This window comes from Arachis hypogaea, chromosome 16 (assembly GCF_003086295.3).
Source record: "Arachis hypogaea cultivar Tifrunner chromosome 16, arahy.Tifrunner.gnm2.J5K5, whole genome shotgun sequence".
In the NCBI taxonomy this organism is placed as follows: Eukaryota; Viridiplantae; Streptophyta; class Magnoliopsida; order Fabales; family Fabaceae; genus Arachis; species Arachis hypogaea.
The window spans coordinates 119,587,172-119,604,059 of record NC_092051.1 but is presented as its reverse complement, the minus strand read 5'-3'; the positions used below and the strand labels follow the sequence as shown (position 1 = coordinate 119,604,059).

Here is a 16,888-nt window from a genome sequence, read left to right as displayed (position 1 = left end):
TGAAATTAAGATATAGAGTCCAAAGTCCAAACTCCCAAGTCTTCTTTTTTCTCGTTGTCGGCACTCCTTATCCGTGAAATAAAGTCTCCCTCAATCCTCAATCCTCAATCCTCAACTTTATGCTTGAACGTAATTTTCCTTCAAGTTTACAACACCGCGTTTGCAACCGTGGTTTTTGTGAGGTATGTTTAAAAATTAAAATTCAGCCATCACCCCAATAATCCAATATCAATTTCACCAATTTTATTTTCTTCATCGTCGGTTTGGGTTTTAATCTACCCAGTAATTTTGTATGTTTGGATGCACCTAATTATTAGTTTACCAAAATAATTTTTTGTTATTTATATTTGTACACATTATTTTTTTCTAATTCATATTTTATCTCTCAAAAGGATTAGTCAATTTTTACAACATGTAGCAAAAATAATAAAATCATTTATAATATTTATTTTATGTTTAAAATTTTATTAAAATAATATAAATCAAATACAAATATTAGAATGATGTTCTAATGATAAGTAAAAAAAAAAAAAAAAAATTCATACTCTGTCCCATAACTCAAAATCAAATTTAAAATGACTAAAACTCATTTTAGAGTCTAAAATCATTTTTTTCATACACTTGATTTCATGTATCTGACTTAGTATGCAAAATCTTATCTACACTTACAAATATGTTCATTATTCAAATATGATATCATAACAATCTTTAGATAAAAGGAGAGAATATCTACTTATCATTATAGGTGGATAAGTTACAAAAAGATAACAACTTATCTTTTCTACAATATAAATATCTGAGTAAAGTACCAACCCGGTCCCTGTCCATTTCCCCGAATGACAAGGCGACCCTTAACCAAAAACACGATCCATTTCGGTTCCTGATCCTGTGTTCCGTCTACCAACGCGGTCCTTCTATGATTTTCACAGCGAAAACTCGACGGAAATTACTGACGTGTATAGGCGAGTGGATGACATGGATGGCTTGGGTGGTTACGTGGAATATGGAAACCCACGTGACTAGGTGAAATGGACAGGGTCCTTTCTGTCCTCATCCACAATACAAAACACCATCGTTTTGAGGGTTCCAGGCGTCGTTTGGTTTTGCGCCTTATATATTATCCCCTAAAAATCCCTTGACTCTGTAACATAATTACATTCTAAACCCTACCAGACAACTCTCTTCTCCATCAAGGCAGGGGTGAGTGGTGAAAAGCTTGGTGACAAGGTTGCTGACGAAGCTTCTGACGGAGATGTAGACGGTTGCTGGACGGCGCTGTTGACGGAAGTTGGACGGTTTGGCACACAGCACAGGTTGGTGTCGCTACTGTCCCTTTCACTGTTTTGCTTGTATGTGGTCCTCATTCTACAATTGTTGTTTGCATTTAGCCATGGTGGGGTATAGAGAGTTTAAAATATTGTTTCTGTTGCCATATCCTATGAGTTTTATGTATTTAAATAAGATGAAAGTGTAGAAATGTGTTAAAAAATTAGTGAAAGTTGGAACAAATTATTAGGATTGGCTATTTAAATTGATGTAAGATTAAAGGAACTGTGTTGCATGTTTAAATTTTTTAATTAGGAGTTAACAAAATTTTTTTGCACTTTTTCAGATGTCTGAATGTCTGGTAACCCCTATGTTTTACCATGGAGGGAATTTCAAGAAGGACAGTGAAGGATTTCTTAGCTACATGCATGGGAAAGTTCATAGGTGGCCACCAATGGATGTTGACCTGATTAATTACTTTGATTTGGTTGCTTTGTTTAAAGAGTTAGGCTACGTGGAGTTTAAGACAATATACTGGTGTGACATGACTGCCTCTGATATGGAATCTGGACGTCATGCCATTCACGGGGATAAAGAAATTAATGAACTGAGGGAGGATTTTAATAAGAATAGGCATACAGATGAATTTTACATCTACTTTGATCATCCTGTGGACTTACCAGAGGTAATTGGTAAGGGGGTTGGGGAGGACGTTGTGATTTCCAGTGATGACATTTCCCTTAAGTCATCATCATTTTCCTCTGATGATGGATACAAAAGCACTGAGGATGAGGCTTATAAGCCGCCTCTTCCTGGTTATGAGTCTGATGACAGTGGGAGTGATGACAGTTTGAATAAGAAGAAGAACAAGTAGAAGACTCGAGTTAAGGAGAGTATGTCACCTAAAGGAAGAAATAAAACTGGTGTGACTAAGAAGAAAGGGACTAAGTCAGCAGAAGATGGGCCAAAGATGTCCCCTAAAACAACTAAGAAAAAGGCTAGTAGGAAATACTCTGGTGTTAGGAGAAAACATATGCTAAAGGAGGGGCTTGGTTAGCAAGGTATGCAGAGGGAGAACAGTGGGCCTGGGTCAGAGCTTGGAGGTCCAAGAAGCTCCAAAGAACATGGGCTTACTGGACAGGATGCAACAAATGCTGCTGATGGAGCTGAAGACCATGTACCAGACCCAACTGCAGCAGAGCTAGATAGTGAATATGAGAAACCTTATGAGTATGAAAGTGAGGTGTTCAACAGTCCAGTTTCATTTGGAGATGAGGGTAAAACAACCTATGACACTTTTGATGAGGACACTGAATATGGTGAGGTCCAATTTAAGGTTGGACAATTGTTCCCTACTATGGAATCATTTAAGAAAGCCCTGAAAGATTATTTTGTGCACGAGGGTAAAGATGTTTTATACATTAAGAATGAGAAGTTGAGGGTGAGGGCAGCTTGTGCAGGTAAAGAATGTCCTTGGCTAATTTTTACTTCCTGGAACAGTTCAAAAGGTTGCTTTCAGATCAAAACTCTTTACAATGAACACAATTGTGGACGGGATTTTGGTAGCAACTTGGCTGATAGAGCATGGGTGACTGATAAGTTAGTTAAGAAGCTCTTCACACAACCTGACCTGAAGCTAGGTGCAGCTAGGATCATATGATAGATGAATACAATGTGAAAATCAATCCCAGAATGGTAGCTCGAGCATTGAAGGTTGCGAGAGAGGTTGTCATTGGGAGTGAAAAGGCACAGTATGGAAAGACACACGATTACCTGATAGAATTGCATAGAAGTAACCTAGGATCAACTGCCTTGATGGAAGTAATTTTCCAACTTGAGTCCCTGCCACTATTCGATAGTTTATACATTAGTTTGGATGCCTGCAAGAAGGGGTTTAAGGTTATACATTAGTGGACTCTGCTAGCACCACACAGGTATGACTTCTTTAAGGTTCGATTTGTCATATAATTAGAATGGTTAAGGATTTAAGTGTCACATGATAGTTTGGTCAGGGTTTTAATTGTCATTGCAAAAATTGATGAAGCATTTAATTGCCATCTCTGTATAATGACACACACACACAGAATTTGAATGCTAGTGTTGAAGGAACTTCTCTAGATCCTGTGGTAAGTAGTTTGTAGGGTTACTTAGTTTAAATGTGTTCATGAGTTTTATTGTTGACTATAGATTAAAATGTATACTATTCATGAATGTAGACAAAGGCAAAAAAAACCAAAAAAAACAAAAAACTAAAAAAGAAGCTACCTAAATTAGCACCAAAAGAAGTTTCAACAGTGGGATAAGGAGATGAAATTCCTCTTTCACAGTCTGCTCCCCAACCAGATGTTGTAAGTGACATAATTCACAATTGCATTATATTTACCAATGTCTTAATCTTATTTTTGTTTCACACATTGCAATACTGTTGGTTTACAGGTAGCATCTGAGACCCCCAACTTGCATAACCCACCTCCACAAAGGATGAAGCAACCAATTGTTAGGCCACCAATTTTCTCCACCTCTATTCAAGGTTCTATGGAGAATCAGAGTCCTCCAATCATTAGACCTCAATTTAGGCTTCCCACTCCTACTAGCACACAAATTCTACCCAACAATGAGATTAATGTTCCTACGGGATCAAAGATGCCTAAACCAAGTCAACAACATGGTCTTAGTGCCGAGACAATGGGCGTATCAACTTCCGGAACTGCATCAAGACTATTCAAGTTCATTCCCACTCCTGGATTTATGCCTCCTAGGAAGAACTAGAAGTGTAGTCCTAGGTTTGTATTCCAACAAGTAGATGATGTCTTTTTGATAAACTAGCTTACATACAGCCACAACAAATAGTTTTTTACTTTCTGTTTTGATAGCCTATGTTAATTAAGGACCTATAATACTCTATTTATCTTTATGTTACTGATGTTGGTATATAGGGTTATATGTTGCCCACTTTTGGAGTCACCTTGTGCACAAGATGTTGACATTTGGTAACTGTATGAACTTGTTAATGTTACATATTACTGTTAGTTATTACTGGATTGCTTTTCATGGAATGAAAGAACTTGAGTATAACACATTCTATTTTTTGACACAATCAATCTTTTCCAAACAACCAACACAACTATTCTATTTAATAAATTCGGATTTACACTGTTAAGTGATACAACTATCTCAGCAACAGGCACTTCCAACACAAAACCAACATCATACACTAACTATCTGCTATCCAGTTTAACGGAGATAATTTGCAAATACAACTTCAAAGACAAACACAACAACCATCAATGGATAACTAAAAGACCTATTACACTTAACGTGCCTAGAATTTTTCATCTGCAACTCTAACCTAGAAACTTTGTCCTCTAGCTTTGTCAATTTCTTCTCCATCGAAACAGCTGCATCCAACAAATGATTTTGCTTTGGATTTTGACCATAAAGACTGTCATCATTTATTTGCTCCTCTTCAAATAGTAAAACATATTCATCCAGCCATAGAAAATATTTACAATGAGATTCTGCAGTCTGCACAGTGAAAAGAAGAAAAACTAGAATTGCAATGAAGAGATGCTTGTTACAGATCTTGGCAGGAATATAAACATAACTAATTATTTCATACCTTGAAATTTGGGCATCCAAAGAATAGCCTATTAGGGTTCGACTGTGTTGACGACATGAATAGAATTGCATGAATCCCACAATTGCATCTCGATGCAACGAATCTTTTTTTCTTCCTCGCTCCAGCACTACCAACGGAGCTCACAGAAATACTCCTACCCTAATTGTTCGACGCATCTCTTCCACTCCCATGATCTCTGCTATTGCTCATGCTGGTATCGGTTCCATACACGATATAGGGGAGATTGACGACCAGACTCGTCTAATAAAGACGCCTGGAATCCTCAAAATGATGGCATTTTTGTGTTGTGAACGAGGACAGAAAGGACCCTGTCCATTTCACCTAGCCACGTGGGATTCCATCTTCCACGTAACCACCCAAGCCATCCATATCATCCACTCGCCTACACACGTCAGCAATTTTCGTTGAGTTTTTGCCGTGAAAGTCACAAAAGGACCGCGGTGGCAGACGGAGCACAGGGTTATGGACCGAAATAGATCGTGTTTTTGGTTAAGGGTCGCTTTGTCATTCGGAAAAATGGATATGGACCGGGTTGGTGCTTTACTCTAAATACCTTATCAAACTTAGGTATTTCTCAATTTTAATATACTAAAAAACCTGCCTAAAATTCTTACTAACTTAAGCATCGGAGTCCCTTGCAGATATTCCCTCAACCTCTCTGAAGAACTCGTGCGGCATCCCTTCGCCGGAGAAGGCATTAGAGCTCACGCATCAAAAGGAGTTTGGACTTCACGTTTAAACCCAAATCATACTGGTTTTAGGTAAGTATCAAAACAAAAATTTTTCATCTAATTTTACAAAAATACTATGCTTATCTACATCTAAGGACTAAAATAAGTAGAATGGAGTAGGATTTAAAGCCCACCCTAACCTTACATGCAGGTGTATAATCTCTTAAAATTTTATCTTATCCTACTTATATGGGTTTAAAACCCTTCCCCCTAATCTCAACATGCAGAAAAGCTCTTCACCTGATTCGACTCGTTCAACCGGCCCAACCAATGAAAGAAAAAGTATATTCATTTTAAAACACTCGTAGTATTAGTCTTTCAACATTTTACTAACATGGTAGAATGAATATTCTGAATGGTTTTATTCATAGGCGGGATCTTAGACAAGAAAATCATATGTCATCCTATCTTTTTGTATTGTGTACGGATAGATTAGCATGCTTTATTGGTCATGAGATTGATCTGGGCTTGTAAAAGCCATTTGCTATTTTTAGAAGGGGACCAAAAATATCCCACTTAATGTTTGCGGATGATTTATTTTTATTCTGTAAAGCTACGAAAAGACAAGTGCAAAATATGATGGTGGTTTTGGAGAATTTTTGCAAAGCATTTGGGATGAAGATTAATGTAAAAAATATCCAAAGCATTTTGCTCCAAGAATGTCTCTGCGACAAGGAAAGAGACCTTCACTGGAGTGTCCTCCATCAGATTTGTCCAGAATTTGGGCAAGTATCTTGGGGTTACCCTTAGCCATTTTAAGGTGACCCATTCAGCTTTTAATAGTGTCCTAGATAAGATTTGGGATAGACTTGCAAACTAAAAAGATGTGAGAATAAAGAAAGGATAAGAGTAATTTTAGGAAGTAAAATAAATGAGTTTTAATAGGAGAGAACTCAAAATATTTAGTAAGGAGTTTTTTTGTCGGAGAATTTTATTCTTATTCGTTGAAGTTATAGCATAAAGATACTATATATACATCTCTAGAATTGTAATTGAAGTCAATAACAATAGCAATATCCTTATTCACATCATCTTATAGAGTTAGTTAGAAGAAATCTTTCATATTGTTTTTTCTCTTTACAAAATATATAGCGAGTGCATTATTGTGAGTAGTGTTCAATTTCGTATTATTTTGTATCTATTAGAAGTCAAAATTTCGTTATAGACTCAACAATTGGTATCAGAGCCAACGTTATATTATTCATTATTTGTGTGGTGAAATTTAATTTTGAATACAATGGCTTCTACTAGTGGTAATGTCAAAGTAGGCAAATATGAAATCGAGAAGTTTAATGGAAAAAATGATTTTTTCTTATTGGAGGATGCAGATGAAAAATCTGCTTATATCACAAAAATTACACAAGGCACTGGCAGGTAAAGAAAAAAAGCCGGAGGAAATGAAAGATGAGGATTGGAAAGAATTAGATCTTGAGGCACGGGCTGCAATAATCTTATGCCTTGAGAGGGATGTTGCTTTTTTGGTAAATGAAGAAGCAACTGCAGCAGGCGTTTGGGCAAAGTTAGAGAGTAACTTCATGACGAAGACTCTAACTAACAGGATCTACTTAAAATCCAAATTGTATACATGCAAGATGGAAGAAGGTACCTCAATCTGAGAATATATCAATAAGTTTGATAGGATTATATCAAACTTAAAGGATATAGATATGAAGGTTGATGATGACGATCAGGCATTCATATTGTTAATTTAATTTCCGAAGTCCTATGAAAATCTGGTGCAGACATTGATGCTGGTGGGTGACACTCTGACCATGGATGAGACGAAAGCATCACTTTTAGTGGATGATCTACATAAGGTTGCTACAAGTGTAATGTCATCTCCAAATGGAAGAGAGTATAATGATTAAGCACAAGGATTGTTCGCGGCTAGAGGAAGGACTAATGAAAGAGGAAAAGGTAATAAGCATGGAAAGTTTAGGCCAAAATCTAGACCTCACGCGGAGAGAACATGCTTTAAATGTGGGGAGCCTGGACATTTAAAAAAAAATTATCCAAATAAGAAGATAACTTTCAAAAAACAGAACAATGACAACCCAAAAGAAAAGCAAGAAGCAAGCTATGTCTCAAATGATGAGGAGGACTGTTACTCTGTGACAGAATAATCTTATGAAATCTTCGATAAGTGGATTCTTGATTTAGGAGCACCATATGTGCCCAAATATGAAGTGGTTTACTACCTATCAGAGCATAAATGGTGGCACAGTTTTAATGGGCAATGATCATGCTTGTAAAACTGTGGGGTTAGGTACTATAAGAATCAAGATGCATGATGGAATAGTAAGAACCTTAAAGGATGTGAGACATATTCGAGACTTGCAGAAAAATCTTATCTCCATAGGTTTGTTGGAGAAAAATGGTTACAAAATAGTTACAAAAAATGGGGTACTAAAAGTTGTTTGTGGTCCTTTGGTAGTGATGAAGGGAGTTTGTCACGATAATCTTTTCTCTTTTGGGGACAACAATCACAGGTGAGTTAGCAGTTGGAATCCGTAGAAGTAGAGATTAAACAAATTGCACAAGAATATGGCACATGCGGCTTGGACATATGTCAGAGAAAGGTCTATCATTGCTTTGTGGATAAGGTTTGCTAAAGAATATGAAGAAACTACAAATAAAATTTTGTTAGCATTGCGTGTATAGAAAGGCACACATGGTGAAGTTTTCTATAAGCAAGCATAAAAGCAGAGGATTGTTAGATTATGCGTATACTGATGTTTGAGGCCTGTCTAAAGTTACCTCCAAAGGTGGTTCCAGGTAGTTTGTTACTTTTGTTGATGATTATTTCAGGTATGTTTGGGTTTACTTCCTCAAGCATAAGAATGAGGTATTTGACACTTTTAAGTGATAGAGAGCAATGGTTGAAACTGAACAGATAGGAAGCTGAAAACTCTATGATCAGATAATGACACAGAGTACATGGATGTGGCTTTCAAGGAGTTATGTGATCGAGAAGGCATTGTGAGACACTGGACAGTTAGAGAAACACCACAACAGAATGGAGTCACTGAACGACTGAATCGTATGCTACTTGAGAAGGCACGGTGTTTGCACTCTAATTCTGGGTTAGGCAGAGAGTGGTGAGTGGAGTCGGTTGCTACAACTTGCTATAGCTTGCTACATAGTGAACCGATCCCCACATTCTTCTCTAGATGGAGACACACCTTATAAGGTGTGGTCAGGGGAACATGCAGATTACGAGAAACTCAGAGTTTTTGGATTCACATCCTATTATCATGTCAAAGATAATAAGCTTGATGATAGAGCTAAAAAGGAAATCTTTTTGGGGTATCCAAGAGGGGTTCAAGGGTATCGTCTTTGGAGTGTAAATGATTCTAAGTTTGTAATTAGTAGGGATGTTACCTTTGATGAACGATCTATGGTAACTTTGTCTAAAGATACGATGCCAGATGATGGTGATATTGTAAAAACTTCAAATACTCAAGTGGTGGAGATAGAGTTTAAATACTAACAAATAAATTCTAATAATGTTCAGGTAGAGCATCCTAATGCTACTCGAGATGATACAGAGGATGAACTTGATCATGAGGAGATTCAGCGAGAAAATGTACATGCATTACAACAGCAGCAGCAGGATTCTTTGGCATCCACTAGGCCAAAGAGGAATTATAAATTCGTTCAGAAGTTTGGGTTAGACAAGCCTCTGAGACATTATGGGCAGGTAAACTTGGTAGATTATGCACTCTCGGTGGAGGATGATAAGCCGGTCACCTTCAAACTTGCTATCAAAGACAAAGATAGAGAAAGTTGGTTGGTCGCCATGGAAGAAGAGATGCAATCTCTCCATAAGAACAAGACATGAGAGGTGGTCCCGTTGCCCGTGGAAAAGACTGCAATTGGTTGTAAATGGGTGTTTAAAAAAAAAGAAGATCTTACTAAGTCAGATGGTACAAGATTCAAAGCTAGGTTAGTAGCAAAGGGATTTGCACAAAAAGAAGGTGTTGATTACAACGAGATATTTTCTCCTGTGGTGAAGCACACTTCCATAAGGGTGCTTTTGAGTCTTGTTGCTCAGGGTGATCTTGAGTTAGAACAGCTAGATGTAAAGACAGCTTTCTTTCATGGTGACTTAGAGGAAAAAATTTACATGTATCAACCTGAGGATTTCAAGGTTGAGGGTAAAGAAAATCAGGTATGTCGCTTAAAGAAATCGCTATATGGATTGAAACAATCTCCTCGACAGTGGTATAAGCGATTTAACTCCTTTACGTTAAAACAAGGTTTTTTCAGAAGTAATTATGATTGTTATGTATACATTCATAAGCTTTTTGGAAGTGATTATATCTATCTTCTGTTGTATGTGGATGACATGCTTATTGCTTCTAAAGCAAGGTAGAGATAGATAGGTTAAAGGTTTAACTTGGTAAAGAATTTGAAACAAAAGATTTGGGTATTGCACGAAAAATATTTGGCATGGAAATTAAAAGAGAGAGATCAAGCCGAAAATTACTCTTAATACCGTTGGCTTGACATTTCAAGCTCTTTGGTAAACAATCTCCCACAACAGCAGAAGATAAGGCTTACATGGAAAATGTATCTTATGCTAGTGCAGTTGGTAGCCTAATGTATGCTATGGTGTGTACACGCCTAGATATTTCACAGGCAATTAGTATTGTTAGCAGGTTCATGGCAAATCCGGGTAAGGCACACTGGGAAGTAGTTAAGTGGATATTAAAGTACTTGAAGGGTACCATTGACATAAGTTTATGCTTTAGGGAAAATTATGTCAAATCAGCAGCTTTGTTGATTTTGATTATGCTGGTGATCTAGACAGAAGACGTTCTACGACCGGTTATGTATATAAAATACAAGGTGCTCCAATTAGTTGGCGATCGATATTACAAGCTACAGTGGCACTATCTACTACAGAGGCTGAGTACATGACAGTAGCAGAAAGGGTGAAAGAAGTATTGTGGCTAAGAGGTCTTCTAGATGATTTGGGGTTTCAGCAAGATTGCGTGAATCTGAGTTGTGATAATCAAAGTGCAATTCATTTGGCTAAAAATTTTCGTGCGTGATGTTATAAAGAAAGGCAACATGTCTCTTGTAAAATTACACACAAATAAAAATCCCGCAGACATGCTGACTAAAGTAGTGTCAGGAAGCAAGTTCCAACACTGTTTGGAATTGCTCAATATTGTTCCATGTTAGGCATGGGGATACGATTATACGAATACCATACTTTGATCGTTCAAAATTTGAGTAGATTTCAAATTGTGACTGAGGTGGAGAATTGTGAGAATAAAGGAAGGATAAGAGTAATTTTAGGAAGTAAAATAAATGAGTTTTAATAGGAGAGAACTCAAAATGTTTAGTAAGGAGTTTTTTGTCGGAGAATTTTATTCTTATTCGTTAAAGTTATAGCATAGAGATACTATATATACGTCTCTAGAATTGTAATTGAAGTCAATAACAATAACAATATCCTTATTCACATCATCTTATAGAGTTAGTTAGAAGAAATCTTTCATATTGTTTTTCCTCTTTACAAAATATATAGCGAGTGTATTATTGTGAGTAGTGTTCAATTTCATGTTACTTTGTATCCATTAGAAGTCAAAATTCTACTATAGACTCAACAAAAGGGAATTTGCTGAACCGAACAGGTAGAGTCTACTTGGTCAATTTCGTTGTAGCTGTTATTCCCACATACCAGATGTAGGTATCTTTTTTTTTCCTCAAAGAGATCACTAGTAAACTGGAGTCTATAATGAGAAATTTTCTTTGAAAAGGACAAGCTGATAGAAGAGGATTGAATCTTGTTAGTTGAAAGGTGCTGCTGGTTACTCCAAAAAAAATATGGAGGTTTGGGGATTAGAGATCCTTATTGTGCGAATATTGCTCTTCTTGGGAAGCAAGTTTGAATTTTTTTTTTCTATTAGGCAAACAAATTATCAGTCTAATTATTGGATGCCAAATACTGATAATCTCAAGATGAATGTTTTGGTTGTCCTGGGAACAAGTCTTACTTTTGGAAGAGTCTTTGCAAGGCTTGGGAAGCGTTGAAGGATGGGTTTGCTTGGTGTATTGGGAATTTAAACAAGAATTTTTTATTTTCTAACTAGAGAAGAGAAGGGCAGTTATCTAATAAGATGAATTATGTTCACATTTCTAATTCGAACCTCTAGATACAGGATATCTAGTTAGTTGGCAGATGACATTTAAAGCCTCTTTATTCCTCTCTATCTCAGAATCTGAAAGGTAATATTATTTCTTACAATCCATATGTGCAAATGGGTCTGAAAGTGGATTGGTATTGGTCTGAGTCTGCATTCAAATTCTACGACTCATGCAATGGTTATTTGTGGTTGTGTAAGCAGCTTTTTGGTTGGAAGAAACGAAAAAATTAGTTTTGGCTTTGACGCTAGCTTGTTCTGAAAAAACATAAGTTTTTAGCTTGTCTGTGTCTTAGGGAGGTTTTTCCTACTGCAAGTTTTTGCTTCAGAAGAGGGATGTTGTCATCAGATAGGAGCCCAAGGTGTCTTTTTAGCTAGGAATCAATTTTACATTGTATTCGAAATTGTTCGAAAGCTCAATTTGTATGGCACGGGTTAGATATTTTTTTTCTTCCTCTAAATTTGAAGAACTGGTTCTTGTATCATAGCAGAGAGCATCCGTTCAGGTTCTCTTCAGAACTTTGGTGGATATGGCACTACAAGAAAATAAGCTTTCTGCCACGCTTTTAAAGCATGCCAAAAAGTACAAAAAAATGTACCGATAGCTTTTTGCCACGCTTTTTGAGCTATCGGCACGCTTTTGAAAGGGTCACATCTGCCAGCGTGCCGGTTGCTCTATTGACACGCTTTTGTAGATCTATCGGCACGTTTTTAATGTTGGCACGCTTTCATCTCTTACCGCGCTTAAAAAGCGTGGCCATAGGTCTTAACCTATAGGTACGCTTGAAAAGCATACCGATAAGTGTACATATCGCCACGCTTTTAAAGCGTGCCGAAAAGTGAACATATAGCCATGCTTTTAAAGCGTGCTCATTGGTTTGGGTTTGGATACGCTTCAAAAGCGTACCTGTAGGGGACATCCGGTCACGCTTTCTTAAAGTACCTAGATGTAAACCTATTGTCACACTTTTAAAGCGTGGTTATATCTTCATCAAATTTAAAAAAAAAATTATGGGTGAACTTTAAAAAAAATGTGATATTATTTTAGAAAATATATATATATATATATATATATATATATATATATATATATATATATATATATTTAAACAACTAATTATTCTAGATACATACCAATGATGAAATGCTTTTTGTTTATTTATATGATTATAGAGAGTTTTTATAAAAGTTCTAACAATACACAACTCACTAAAACAATATATATATACATCAAATTTATGAACTAACTAAATCTTTTGGTAAGAGTAAGATTCATTAAAAATATATCATGCAATGCAAATATATATAGTTTATGAATATATTGATTTATACATCTGCATAACCATTGCATCCCAGTTCATGCTCTCAGTACCTCTGGCCCTAGCTTGAAGCTACATTAAATAATAAAACAAGCAGTTTCAATAGTTAAGCACAACTTATTTTTACTGTTCTACTAATGTTAGACAATAAAGTAATACACATAAATTTATATATGAAGATAGGCCTACAACAATTATTTCATTGGCATGCTTGTCTGGTGTCCAACATAGAAAATTAGCATATAATACACTCATACTACTCATTCAGTGGTACAATTTAATGTTACATGCATATTAACTAAAATCTTGCAACAAATGACAGTTAGTAATTTTAAAGTTCTTGTGTTTGTGTTAATTTTTGCTTTTAACTTCTTATAGTTTGGTCTTGTGACTTTTAATTACAGTGGAAAATGATAGGGATCAATAGTTTAATAATTAAGGAAAAGTGAATTCAGTAAAGAAAACAATGAGGCTGAGATGTATGTTTGTAACAAAGAGAATATTCTGCAAATTAAAAGTTAGTAGTGTATAGAGAAACTAAACATATAGAGAATAATTAACAGTTTTCTGCTTCCAATATGCATCTAAATGATTCTGACACAGTGCGAAAAGATTGCCAAAAGATATAGAGAAACTAAATCAACAGTAGATGCAAAGCATAACTTTGGTTAGTGATTAATACAGTAGAGAGTAAACATGGCAGCTAAAATATGAAAAAAAAAACCCAAATGGAGACTTTAGGTTTGTAATGTTCATCTATATCCACTTTTTCAATTTCCTGGCACAGGGTAATGTAACATTGAATATGAAGCTCAATATTGAAACCCATGGTAGATTTTACACAGGTTGCTGACATTAAATCATTATTTCTCAGAAATAAGAAAGATTAGAAGTGAAATAACTAATATTGAAATTGCTTTGATGGAATTTCATTCCAAAATACAACATCAAGTCAGAATATGAACTTATCTATTCAGATGGTGATGAAATAAAATTTTAAAACAAATATATGTAGTGAACAACACATTGGAAGTTAATTATTTGTTTAAATTTAGTGATAAAAACGATAATCATTAACTTCTCAAACATGATAATATGTGTAGAAAACCTTAACTAAATTGGAAAGGATAAGGATCAACAAAAAGGACACAGACATAACAATGAGAAGCAAATTTAGTCACCTGAACATCCTTATTTTCCCTTGATGACTCGCCCCAACACAATAAGCTTCTCATTTAGATCTGGTATTGGTGAAGTGGTAATGAAAAGATCAAATTCTTTGTTTGTGTGCTTTCCCTTGGAAGCTCCAAGCATGAATGCTTCATGTTTCACACCTACATAATTATTTCAACAAAGCAACCACCTTGCCTCCTCTCTTAGCCGCTGCCTACTTTTGCACATCAACGAATCAAATCCACTGAATAATCAATAGCCAATAACACAGTAAGAAAACCTTGGATCTGAAATTAAAAAATGAATAGCATTATATGGAAACCTTGGATCTGAAATTTGAGAAGATAAGAATAGATCTAGGTTGGTGTATTGTGTAATCGGAGGAAGTTTGAGAGAGCAGAGGAGGAGAAGAACCCGAGCTGGTGCTTAGGGTTTGAAAGATATCTTGAAAATTCAGTGCTAATTATTTATAATAAAAAATAAATAAAAAGTAGATGACTAAAAAGATAAGGAAAACAAAAAAGAATTATAAACCACCTGCTGTTGCAAATGTCTGAACTATGTTACTAGGCCAACTACTTAGATTATCTTCACGCACACTCAATCAGAACTAGGATCCTAACTAGGCATAAAATTTAATTCTCAAGGAAAAATATACTCACCTATGATTTAGAGTATGATGCCGATGGAATGTATAATACTCATTTTCATGGACTATAATAGCCATAACGAACTCTAATATTATAAGCATTTATATGTCGATTAATTCACCAATTTAATTATTAAATAGGAATACCCAAATTAGTTCATATAGAATATTCAGTCAAACACTTCCATACCAAACAAGTTTTAATTACGAAAATTAGCCTCAATGTTTTATTTTAACATTTTGTTACACAGATCATTTACGTGTTAAACTTTGCTAAAGATTTTATACAAATCTTTATATAATTTTTTTATAAGTTTATACGTTATTTAATAAAAGTCCTTAAAAATTTTTAAATTCTCAAATTAGTCCATTCAAGTAGGAAGCAATATAACCTGGAGGAATTCAAAGACTAATTTAATAATTAAAATTTAATGAAAATTAAAATATCCGATAAAATATTCCTTTGAAAACTAATTTAGGATATTATTTTTATTAGTGAAGATAGTAAACACCAAATTTTTACCTTATGTTATTTATACTTTTCACGTATAGCATTCAGGGAACTGGCTTTGGTGTTGAGCTGCAAAGCTACAAGTGCAAGAACAACAGTTTTAAGATCTGAGGCTTTGTAGTTTGTATAGTGCTCCAGGGTTAGATTCTGCAAAATTAAAACATGGGTTTAACTAACTAAATAATAATTATCAGAACAAGGCAAAGGGAGGCCAAACAGAACCTAAAATATTAAACAAAGAAGGAAACAAAGACACAGGGAGCAATAACATTGGTGCAAGAACAACTGTTTCAAGATCTTTTGCTTTTTTTTTTTCTTTTTCTTCTTCTGAAACAAGAATTTCATACCCTTGTTCCCTTCGTCTATTTCATTGTTCTACCATTTGGTGGCACTAACACATGCCCCATGAAGAACAAAACACTGTTATGATTGGTTTCAGTGTTGAAGCATACGAAAATTTTAACAACAGAGAGAACCTTCATTGACAAAATTGAATAGGTTTAACCCAAAATAGAACGAGAACATACAAAAAGAAAAGAAAGAAAATCAAAGTTTGGACTGTGCTTCTTTACCTTTTTCTTCTTCAATTCCTCAGAATCTTTGTAAAGATCTCGTGACCTTGGTATGTATGATATGAATATGAGGATTCTAAAAATATTTTCAGACACAGTTTTACCAATTTTGTTCACAACCTTGATTTTTTTTTATTCTTTCATGACTTGTTTTCTGGTTTGTGTAGAAAGACTTATCAGTGTGTTTACGGTGCCGATTAAGGAAGAGACCACTAAAACAGAGACAGAGGGTTGGGTTTGCAAGGGTTTACGAGTAGGAGGCCACACCGATGCCTGGGCATGCCGAGATACCGACTGAGGGAGAGACCATTGAGACAGACAGAGACAGAGGGTTGGGTTTGCGAGGGTTTGCGAGGCAGAGGCTTGGGTTTGCGAGGGTTTGCGACCGTTTGCGAGTAAGGTGCGAGAGACCGTTGATGGTGCGAGGGTTAGGTGCGACAGAAAGAGGGCTGGGTGTGACGGTTAGATGAAGGCCTGATGTGAGGGTTAGATGAACATTGGTGCGACGGCGATCGAGCTGGGTGGTGCGACAGTGATCGATCTGCAGTGATGAACTTGGTGCGACGGCTTGCTGATGGGTACGACGGCGGCTTGCTTCATCGCGATGGTTATCTTAGGTTAAAAGTGAATTTGGGAATAAATTAAAAGTGAAGTGTGTATGTAGTAGTATATGCGCTGTTATCACTTAGTTAACTTAGCAAAAATGTTAAGTGTGAAACGAAGGGGTGGGAAATTAAACTTTGGTACACACAGCATATCGGTACGTTTTTGCAGGGTACCTAATTACACATAGCATATCGGCACGCTTTATAAATGTCACCGTTAGAAGACAAATTAGCCACTTTAAAGCGTGCCGGTTTTTCTCTGTGGCC

At 35.9% G+C, this 16,888-nt stretch overlaps 1 protein-coding gene and 1 long non-coding RNA gene across 2 annotated transcripts; one reads left to right on the top strand and one right to left on the bottom strand.

The window, feature by feature from the left end:
• Positions 1-563: 563 nt before the first annotated feature.
• LOC140179836 (uncharacterized) lies at positions 564-4,211 on the top strand. The gene is made up of 3 exons (XM_072219592.1): positions 564-1,313; positions 1,613-3,614; positions 3,703-4,211. The coding sequence occupies exon 2, from the start codon at positions 2,330-2,332 to the stop codon at positions 2,924-2,926; it is 597 nt and encodes a 198-aa protein (XP_072075693.1). The 5' UTR covers positions 564-1,313; positions 1,613-2,329; the 3' UTR covers positions 2,927-3,614; positions 3,703-4,211.
• An 8,718-nt stretch (positions 4,212-12,929) lies between these two features.
• Positions 12,930-14,545, bottom strand: LOC112754753 (uncharacterized). The gene is made up of 2 exons (XR_003178702.3): positions 14,293-14,545; positions 12,930-13,183 (listed from the first exon to the last, which is right to left on the bottom strand). It is a non-coding gene; the product is annotated as an uncharacterized lncRNA (long non-coding RNA).
• Positions 14,546-16,888: the final 2,343 nt, after the last annotated feature.